At 41.4% G+C, this 11,286-nt stretch overlaps 1 protein-coding gene across 1 annotated transcript in view; it reads left to right on the forward strand.

Annotated features, from left to right (window-relative positions):
- Positions 1–924: 924 nt before the first annotated feature.
- Positions 925–11,286, forward strand: part of NTSR2 (neurotensin receptor 2) — a 13,388-nt gene continuing 3,026 nt past the window's right edge. The window contains 3 exon segments of the mRNA XM_006869471.1: positions 925–1,554; positions 8,696–8,969; positions 9,577–9,667. Of these exon segments, the coding sequence (XP_006869533.1) occupies positions 925–1,554; positions 8,696–8,969; positions 9,577–9,667 (995 nt within the window).

The raw sequence follows: 11,286 nt of genomic DNA on the forward strand, positions 1-11,286 counted from the left end.
AAAAAAAAAAAAGAATGAGGTTGTCTTGAGTCAGAGCCAACTAAATAGCACCTAACAGCAAGAAGAGAGGTTGGCTGATGACATGCCTAACACACACAGCTAGTAGATAGCAGAGCAACAACTTTGACCTGCCTCTTTGGATTCCAATTTTGCAGTATCTCCTTTAATTTTAATGCCTTGACATGTCTCTTAATTTTTTTTTAGAAATTAATTGGACAAGACCTTTTCCTGTGAAATAATACATCTCACTGCTACATGAGAATGACATTCTCAAAGACTTGGGAAAGCACAATACCTTGAGGATGTATCTGTCAGTAAAACAAATTGCTTGGTGATACCAGGTCAGCATCCAAAAGCCATTTACCAGAAGAATAACAGTTGTCTAGAGTTTAAGTGCAATTCCTTTCTGAATCATCTCTAGAGACTTCCTTGAAAGAAAAGGAACTGCAGGGGAGTCCCCACAGAAGGGCTGCACACAGCAGACAGCAGCAGATTATACACATCGCTGGCCCCCTACCGATGTTGCAACTCAGGAGCGGACACACTGATTCTCTTATATAATCTTTTCAGAAATTCTGAAATGTGGATAATACTTTACAGTTGCAGACATAAGTTCTGAACGGTTAACTTGCCAAAAGTCACAGAGTTAGTAAATGGTAGTCAAGTCATGTCTGTCGGACCCCAAAAGGAGTCCATTTTCCGTGCAGCACGTGCTTCCCTGAATTGAGCTGAACTAAGAAAGTTTAACGCCACCAACAGGCAAGACCCTGCGTTTGTACAGTGGGACTCTTCATGGGGCGTGTCTTCCCAGTCCTGGAGGTTCCCACAGAGGAGGAGGTGCTTTCTAACCGGGCAACTCGCCTAGTGTCCTGGCAGTGAGAGAGAACTTAAGTTTGAGGAAGGGAGCGCAGGTGGTGGGGCGGAATGGAGACCGAGGCTAGCAGTCTGCGGTCCCCGAGACCCAACCCCAGCCCAGTGTTGACTCTGGAGGCTCGACTGGGCGTGGACACGCGCCTCTGGGTCAAGGTACTCTGCACTGTGCTCTACGCCTTCATCTTTGCTCTTGGCTTGGCGGGCAATGCGCTGTCCGTTCACGTGGTGCTGAAGGCGCGGTCCGGGCCGCCGGGTCGCCTGCGCTACCATGTGCTCAGCCTGGCACTCTCCGCCCTGCTCCTGCTGATGGTCAGCGTGCCCATGGAGCTCTACAACTTCGTGTGGTTCCACTACCCATGGGTTTTCGGCGACCTGGGCTGCCGCGGCTACTACTTTGTGCGCGAGCTTTGCTCCTACGCCACTGTCTTCAGCGTGGCCAGTCTGAGTGCTGAGCGCTGTCTCGCTGTGTGCCAGCCTCTGCGCGCCCGTCGCCTATTGACGCCGCGCAGGACCCGAAACTTGCTCTTGCTAGCTTGGGCCTCCTCTCTTGTCCTCTCCCTACCCATGGCTGTCATCATGGGGCAGAAACACGAGCTGGAGACAGAGAGCGGGGAGCCAGAACCTGCCTCGCGCGTGTGCACAGTGCTGGTGAGCCGCACCATTATCCAAGTGTTTATCCAGGTAATGGCAACGTGGAGTGGGACGGCTCCCTCCGGAGGAGCAGACACTGGGAGGAAGGCGGGATGTCTTGGCCTGTGTGTTCACCGCTAATGCTTCAAGTATCTAGAAAGTTGAGTGTCATTGCCCTCATTTTACAGACGATTTGGGCATTGTTGTTGTTAAGTGCCATGGAGTCGGTCCTGATTCATGACGACCCTGTGTAAGGTTTCCGAAGAGCGGCTGGTAAATTTGAGCAGCCGACCTTGCTGTTCAAACGGACCTTGTGGTCCAATGCTTATCCTACAATGCCACAAACTTGGTCAAAGTGAAGTACAGATTTGAATTCAAGACTGACTCGGAAAGTCTGTGCTCCTACCGTTCATACATGAGTGGTGCTAAGACTTTACAGGGTATAAAAATTACATGGGGAGCTTGTTGAAAATACAGATTCCATGATTCATACTGGGTTCTGATTCAGTGGGCCCTGAAGAGCATTCAAACGAGATCCTAGGTGGATAGGGAGCTGGATTTATGTTGTTGTTGATGAGTGTCATCGAGTCAGTACCATAGAGACCCTGTATAGGCTTTCCGAGGAGCGGCTGGTGAGCTTGAACTGCCAGTCTTGCGATTCAAAGCAAACTTGCAGTCCAGCACATTAACCTACAGTGCCACACCAGGACTCCATTGGATATCTGTAGCCCTCTCCTTAAGCAGGATGGGGAAAGAGAATGTGTTCTGGATCTCTTTGAGGAATTGTGCTCAAGCTCCTAGTCGCGTTTTCTTATTAGCCTCCCAGTTTCTCCTTAGTCTTGTCTCCATCAGAGCTCTTAACTCCAGTGCCTACACCTACCTAACCTAGTATTTTCTGACATTTATGTTGAAAGGCCTTTCTCTGTTCTAGCCTTCTCCAACCCTGTATTATTGGAAGTGAAACTGTAGCCTAAGAGCCTTCGCCCAACACTCTAACATTCAAAGCTCTCTCCTTCTGTCTCTCTGAATTCTCTCAGCAGCTGATGCACGTATGGCCTTCTGAATACCTTTTCTGAAAGTGATTGTCACTTTCCTCTCAGGTTACATTTGAGATGGTAGAAATAGTGGGAAGGGGAGCAGATAGACCTGCCTTTCATGCTGCTCAGACCTAATTATGTGCTGAAACAGAATGTAATTTCTTCTTCATAACTTCTTTGATACTTAGTGTTCACATCTGTAAGGTACGGATTATAATAATGCCTTGCTTTGATTTTTTAAGGGAAAACTTTTATTTCTCCAGTAAAAAAATTTAAAAACATTGAAGTAACAAAGAATATACTGAACAAAATAACAACAACAACAAAAAAGATAAAACAAGGAATAAAAGGCTGCAAAATGTCAACTCTCTCTAAATTAATATACAAATTTAGGCTAAGTTAATACAAATATTATAATATTTAGCTGGAGGTGTCACTATTGATTTGGTTTGGGGTTGGGGTTATGTGTTATATTAAAAGCCAAGAGAAATAGCCCATAGCATATAGAAAAGGATATTATAGTTTTACATCTTCACCTGTGCATGTTAGTGTTCAATTATGGTTTAAGTAATAGTGGATCTTTTATTACAACCAAAATATGATACTTAGGATCCAATTAAATGTAAATTGTATATTCTTACTAATTACATGAAAATAATATCTATATATCTATATGTATATTTTTAAAAATAAAAAATTGCATTTACTTAGAAGCAATCAGAACGTCAACAAAACAGCTGCAACTTTTTTTTTTTGTTTTTGAAATTACAGAGTGGTATTCAGTTAGCAGAAAATTATTTTGTATAAGATGCATCAGACAACTGAAGATGAAAAACAAAAAATACCATTCCCATATATAACTAATTTGTGCCGTGCACCAACAAGAACCTGCTTTTTTAAATTTCCACGCCAATTTACAACCCCATACTGTTGTAAATTGTTGGTGGCTATTGAAAACACCTCCAAGACAGGGTTAACTAAAGACACATTTGGTAGTGTGTTAACTATACAATAAAAAGACACTGTACAATTTAAAAACAAAGCTTACACAGCCTTACATTTCAATTTCTTATTTATTTAAAAGAAGTGAGTTGTGTACATGGGGGTTAAATGCCTTATAGACCAAAAAAAAAATTTTTGTGCTAAAGTCAATATATTAATCATTATCATCTTCTTCTTAACCTTCCTCCTCTTCCTTCTTTTTCTTGCTTTTCTCAGCCTTGATGACTCCCTTTTTGACTGCATCTGGCTTTTCTTTAGCCCGGTAGGCAGCTATAACCTTTTCATACTTCTCCTTCAGCTTAGTGGCCTTCTTCTCATAGGTTGCTTGTCATAGGCAGTGGTATTATTCCACATCTCTCTCAGTTTCTTTGCAACATCACCAGTGGATAGTCCGGGATGCTCACCTTTGATTTGGGAGCGATACTTTGAACAAAACAAGAAGGCTAAAGGAGGCCTCTTGGGTACACTGGGATCCTTGAACTTCTTTTTTGTCTCCATTATAGGCAAGATATAGGTTTTGATTTCTCTTTCAAATTTTCCTCTTCCACCTCTCTGAGAACTTCTTGGAAAGTTCTGAGAAGTTGACTGAAGCATCTGGGTGCATTTGTGCTCCTCCCAGCAGGTTTGCACAAAAAATGCATAGGATGACATTTTGCCTCTCGGTCTCTTAGGACCTCCTTTGCCCATGTTTAATTATTGCTATTTTTTTCCATCCATGAGGCACAGAATCCACTCAATGCCATCCAGCTCTGCCTGGCTTGGCACTGTCTCTATGCAGTTCAAGGTACTGCAATGGCTGTCTCTCTATATGTTTTAAGTTTTTATTGTGAATTGAGTAATAGTTTACATAGGAGAACATTGGTTTTACACTCTTGGTTTCATTGCAATGATTACAATCCCCTCCTTATATCATCATTCAATAGTGTTTGTTTCTATGCCCTCTGGGGTTTTTTGTTTTGTTTTTGGGAGGACAGGATGTACACAAAAACACTCAGGAATATATAATCATTTAAACTACCAAAGGGCACATTCCGTAAGCCTGCCTCCTGGCCGTGAGTCTTTCCATGAGTCTAGAGACCTCTGCTGCTTTATCTCTGAATGTCCTCATCTCTGCCTCCATCTCCAGTGTCACCGCTTCTCTGGGTAGGGTAACATAATCTATATTTTAATCCCAGTATTTTAAGAAATATAATTTTATCAATTTTAACAAGAATGAATGTGGAATCAATTAAATAACAACAGTTAAACTCAAAAAAAGATCAACCAAAATCACTTTGAAAGAGAGAAAACACAAGTGAATGCCTGCTATTATGGATGATGCTATGAAGACTGAACTATCCCTGCCTGTGGCCCTAAACCCTCAAAGCCTAATCTTGCTCTTCCTCTGAGGACCCTGCATATATTACTGTCCTAAAGCAGCAGAGTCATCTACTCTCAGCATCCTCCACTCCAATTCTAAACTGCAGCAGAACAGAAAGTAAACTGCTACTGCTCACAATTCAGGCTGACTGCAGTTCTCTGCTGGGATCTAGTGTGGACTGTGGAAATGAACACTAAAATCACATGTTCAAAATGTCTGTAATCCATATCCCACCACTTCTCACAGACTGGGGTAGGAGCTTTCAGGTTGTACCTATTTTGGAGTTAGACTTGGGAGAAAAGTGCTAAACAAGGTTTGTGTTATAGATAAACTACTTGCATAGTTTACTTGACATGATTCCAACTGACTCATGAATTTTTTCAGTAACAATCTCTAGTGTTGATGCTGGGAAGTGTGCTACGTGCAGGCATATGGCCTATTTGTAGTGAATTATTTCAGTGCAACAGCATGATTTGACAAATGACACATTAAAATGTTTAACCTGAAACATGCAATCTATGTTAAAACAATAACCAGATTCCGATTAGGATTACTTAGGCAAATCTTTCTTTTTAGTATCTTAAGAGAGTTAGGAGTTCTGGTAATGTAGTGGTTATGAGTCGAGCTGCTAACCTCAAGGTCAGCAGTTAGAAACTACCAGCTGTTCAACAGGAAAAGGTGAGACTTACTGCTTCAGTAAAGCTTTACAGCCTCAGAAACCTGCAGGGTCACTATGAGTCAGAACCAACTGTATAGCACACCACCACCACCCTGATTAAGACGGTTGATTCACTTTCCATATTAATCAGTGTTTTAGATCAAGAAAAGTGTTTACAGTTTTTGAAAGTGCAAAACACTCAGTTTTTACAGAAAGAGTTCAATACTCAAAGATTAATCATCAATTTATGACTACATTTTTACTTTCAGTCTCTGTTTGGTATTTAAGCTACAATTTGGTAGTAATTAACTATGTTGTCATTGATAAACATTTTGTTGGTTCAGCAACAAACTAAAGGCTTAACAAGAAGCATATTTTCCCTGGGCAAATTTTCATTCCACTTTTTAGCAAATCCAATCAGTTATAGGCTGAAGATGGGCTTACAAACTGTCACCATAATTTCCAATATTCATTTCAATCACACATGTCTATTTTACAATAGTAGGCAGGGGAAACCAATAGCCATAAAACAGTGAAACACATAAACCTTTTTCTTTCCCCTCCTTTACCCATTCAGCCGTATGTCTCAATCCATGTATCTATTCACAGAACACTGTAGTTACAAGGTTGGGTATAAATCATTATTTACCTCTATCCCATTTAGCACATGCATAGCTTCCTGTCTTCCCCTATCCTCATTGTTCATCTGCAATCCTACCTCTTTTTATGTATTGCCCTCCCCCTCCTTGTATATTGCCCTCCCTGTCACCAGAACTAGCATGTGTCTACCCTCTAGCCAATGAATTACTCTCCCCTCCCTCCCACACATTGTAACCATCAAAGAATGTTTCTTTTAGTATGGAAAGCTTTCTTAAGTTTTTATAATGATCTCATACAATATTTCCCCTTTTGTGACTAATTTCATTTAGCATAATGTCCTCCAGGTACATCCATGTTATGAGATGTTTTGCAGATTCACCATTATCCATTATAAATAAACTTTGGTACATTGTGTGTATTACCAAAGTTTATTTAGCCTTTCTTCCACTGATGGTCACTTAGGCTGTTTCCATCTTTTTAATATTGTGAATAGTGCTGCGATGAACATCGGTATCCATATATCTACTCCTGTCCTGATTCATATTTCTTGTGAGTATACACCCAGTAGAGGGATTGCTGGGTCATAAGGTGTTTATTTTTTTCCAGCTTCCAGATCAGTTATTTTAGTCCTGATTTTAAAGTTGATTGGTATCAACACCTACCCACCCACCACCACCAAGCTGATTCTGACTTATAGCAAACCTATAAGGACAGAGTAGAACTGCTATGTAGGGTTTCCAAGACTTTAAATCTTTGTTGGAGCAGACAGTCTCATCTTCTTCCCTCAGAGTGGTTTGAACCACAGACCTACTGATTAGTAGGCAAATGCTTAACCCTCTGTTCCACCAGAACTCCTTTGACTGATATGTTGTTACTATTAAGTGTTGTTGAGTTGATTTTGACCCATAACAACCCTCTGCAAGGTTTTTGAGGAGCAGCTGGTGGGTTTGAACCACCAACCTTGTAGTTCACAGTCTAGTACTTAAAATATTAGTTGGTTGTTTTCATTTTGTTTTTAAATGTTTGTAAAGGGAAAGAAGCAGTAGAGTTTTAGACCTAATGAGGAAAATTGCTGTAAGACATACATTCTGAAACTTTTTAAGTGCACATCTAAAACAGACAAGGTATTATATAACAAACTTGTTTTTCATAGTTAAGTCATAATACAAAACTTGTAATGTAAAATAGCATCCCCTTTCCTCCACACCTTGATTCATATTTCTGAGTCTAAAGGCAGCTACCACCCACTCTTAACTATTGCAGCTCTTTGTTAACCTATTTCTAATGAACATGTTTATTATTTCCAAACTAAATTTTATCTAATGTCTTCTGACCATAGAAGAGGAGCATTTGACCAACTTACTTTACCATCTCCAACCGCCACACACCACATTCACACATACACTTCCCTAGCCATTCTTCCAGTGTCATTATATTATGGTATTTGGAAAGGTTTACATGCAGTATTTATATTATCACGTTTATTATGTAAACATTCTTCCTAAATGGCCAGTGCCATATTTTTGTTATATCTTGTTTCCAATATAACTTTTGCTTTCATTGTTTATGATCAACTTTTTCACTTGTTTTGTTGTCTATGTATCTATGTCTAATTCATTTTCAACTTCTCCTTTATAAGTGTAAATACCAACAAATGATCTATCCGTTTCATACTTTGTTTTTCAATCATCCTCCACAGTCCTCTTTCCCCTTGATGCATTCTGAATGCTTGCTCGCCCGGCTGGCTGCTCAGCTGTCATCTTGAGAAGTTCCCTCCCATCACTCTGCTAAACTTCCTTTTAGTCTTGTGTTGGCTACCCTATATTTGAATCCCGGGTATCTCTAGTAATTGGTTTATACATATGCTCTTGTAATCTCCCAAGACCAGAAGAAAAGTCTGTGTGTCAAAGGTAAAAAGAAAAAAAAAAAAAGTTTATCTTCTTATGTGTCATAATATGGGTATAAAATTTTAATATGAAAACTATTTTTCCTCAAAGATTTAAAAATATTACTCCATTATTTTCTTTCACTATTGTTTTTAAGAAGTCTGATATCATTCTCATTCCCCATCCTTGTATACAACTTATTTCTTGGGAAGCTTTTAAGATTGTTTCTTGATCCCCAGGTGGTAATGTCACACATACATCTCTATTTCCATCTATTGTTCGGGCCCTTGGATGCTTTCTTTCCAGAAGCTCATATCGCTCAATTCTGGAGAAGTTTTCTTGAGTGTTTTGCTTGTTTGTTTGAAAAATAATTTCTTCCCCTCTGTTTCCTCTGTTTTCGTTCTGCAATAACTATTATTTAGATGACAAAAATTCTAGTCTAATCCCACATTTTCCTATCTTTTCCTGTATTTTCATTGTGTTCTCCTTATTTACTGAGAATTTTTTCAACTTTATCTTCTAACTCTTCTGTGATCCTCTCTTGCTGCTGCAGATTCCTGGGCCGTTGAACACAGCCTCATGGTCAGAGAGTCACAAACACTTGATGCTGCTTTGTAGACCTCCATAACCCTTGGAATTGCCTTTACAGGTGAATGTACTGCTGTCCTTTGTGCTTCCCTTGGCTCTAACTGCTTTCCTGAACGGTGTAACCGTGAACCACCTGGTGTCCCTCTGCTCCCAGATGCCATCTACTTCTGCCCCAGACAATTCTGCCCCCAGCCACCTGGAGCTGTTGAGCGAGGAGGGTCTCTCTGGCTTCCGCACCTGGAGGAAGATTCTCTCCCTGACAGGCCAGGCCAATCCAGTGAGATGCACAGAATCCAGCCGGATCCATGCCCTCCAGCACAGCGTCCAGGTTCTCAGTTAAGTCCTCTGCAACACACTTGAAAGAAAGGGCCCCAGGGGCTGACACCCAGCTCCACCAATTCCTGTTGACCTGGAGCAAGTTATTACCTCTCTCTGGGCCTAATTTCTCCCATGCCTCCAGGACAATAAAGGGATTTTATAATTACCAACAAGCTTCCTACAAGGTTCAGTGTATTTAAGGAAGGAATAAAAATTCTATACATGAAACCTCTTATCTTCTTCAGGGTGTAGTACACAAAGGCAAGAAGGTATTTACCTACTTTTCAGGAAGGTTGACTACATAGAGGAATAAGAAAAGCAGTTATATAAGGAGACTTTACAAAGTTCATGGAAAGATGGGATTAAAAAACAATATAATTTTTCCACAAACTTTTGAAGCTCCCTCATACATGAAGACTTTCAGATCTGGAATTATGGACTCCCATACTGTCTGAGTCCCTAAATACATTTCCCACTCATTCTCCATTTTCCCTGCTGCAACACTGGCTTGTTTGTGTCAGTTGTTGCCACCTTCTGGCATCTTCCTGTCCAGAGATGACATAACTGAGGACATGCTTGCTCTCTGTCTGTTGCTTTATCTCTTTCTCTCCAATTTTTCTGCAGGAGCCATCGTAGTTGTGTATGTCATCTGCTGGCTGCCATACCATGCCCGCAGGCTCATGTTTTGCTTCATCACTGATGACGGATGGACTGAGTAAGTGTGGTGGACGAGGCCTATACACTATGAGAGGGTCTATTGGACTGGCTCCCACTACTGGCCCCTCTGCAGCACTGGCCTGTTTCAACTGGTCCTATCCAGTCTGTGCCTTTATAGTCTTTCAGCTGGGGCATAGAAAACAGGACATTAGCTACAAACCTCTCTGAACTCTTAAGGACTTGCGAATGAGAGGCCTTGTTTGTGGTAGTCAGGAGTATGGACATCCTGAGGGGATAGGGCAGCCACAGGGAGGAGAGGGAGGGGTCATGCTGTACGAAAGGAGGAAAACTCAGATCTGTGATTCCTTGGGCTAACAGAAGTTCTTTAGACAGATCTGGACTAGCACACCTTTTATGATATGGTTGAAGAATAGTAAAGCATTTATTATCCTGTATTTGAAAATCAATGGGGTTCTGGTATGGCGCTATGGGATAAAGCACCAAACCATAAGTCAGTTTGAACCATGAGGCTGGCAGTTCAAACTCACCAACCACTCCTTGAATATCCTATACAGCATCACTATGAGTTGGAACTGATTCGATGTTACATAACAACAACAAATGTGAAAAAGGAGCCGTGGTAGAATAGTGGATTGTGAGTTGGGCTGCTTACCAGCTTGTCCACAGGAAAAAAAAAAAAAATGAGGCCTTCTGCTCCTGTAAAGATTTACAACCTCAGAAACTCTATTCAGGGTCTCTGAGTCAGAGGGAGCAGTCGAAGCAGAAGGCTATCATGTTTGGTAAGGTGGAGGGTCAGAGAAAAAGAGGAAGACCCCCAACAAGATGGATTGGCAAAGTGGCAGCATCGATGGACTCAAGCGTGGCAATAGTAGTGAGGTTGGCCCAAGATCGGGTAGTGTTTCATTCTGCTGTACTTAAGGTCGCTATGGGTTGGTACCAACTCAATGGCACCTAACAACAATGAGTCAGAACCAACTCAATGGCACACCACCACCACAACCATTTGAAATCACTGTTTCTATAATCACAAGTGGAAGTCAAACATCCAAGAGAGTAGAGATCCCATATAGCCTCCCAGGAAATAGCTGTGTTGATAGATGCCACATTCTCTGGAGTTACCAACACCCCTCACACACACATGCAAAGGCCTCCCCATCCCCAGAGAGCTTCTGCAATAACAGACATAGCTTCTCAAAAACTTTCACATTTTGATATTTCACTTGTCCTTGGCCATACCCAGCAGCATAAGTCTTCCTGTCAACTAGCGGATGTTACATTTACTGTGGTATCCTGGTGTGGCGCTGCAGGATAATTAACACATTGGATAGCAAGGTCAGTTTGAACCGCAAGATCGGTGGTTCAAACTCACCAGCCACTCCTCCGAAACCCTATACAGTGTTGTTATGAGTCAGAACTGACTTGATGCCATGTCATAACAACTTCTACTGTGAAGACGACTGGGAACTATAGCTGATGGCTTGGGATTATAGAGGCTGAGTGAAACGGATTAACCAAGGGTAGCTGTTGTCAATAGAACATTTCCTGAATTCACATTGTGTTTCCTGATAGTAGACAACAGTCCTTTGATTGAAAGACAAATACGTTCTTCACTAAAGAAAGGGGTAGCTAACTGGAAAACAATATGCAAAAGACTGA

The sequence above is a fragment of the Chrysochloris asiatica genome, unplaced genomic scaffold, assembly GCF_000296735.1.
Source record: "Chrysochloris asiatica unplaced genomic scaffold, ChrAsi1.0 scaffold00131, whole genome shotgun sequence".
NCBI classification, from domain to species: domain Eukaryota; kingdom Metazoa; phylum Chordata; class Mammalia; order Afrosoricida; family Chrysochloridae; genus Chrysochloris; species Chrysochloris asiatica.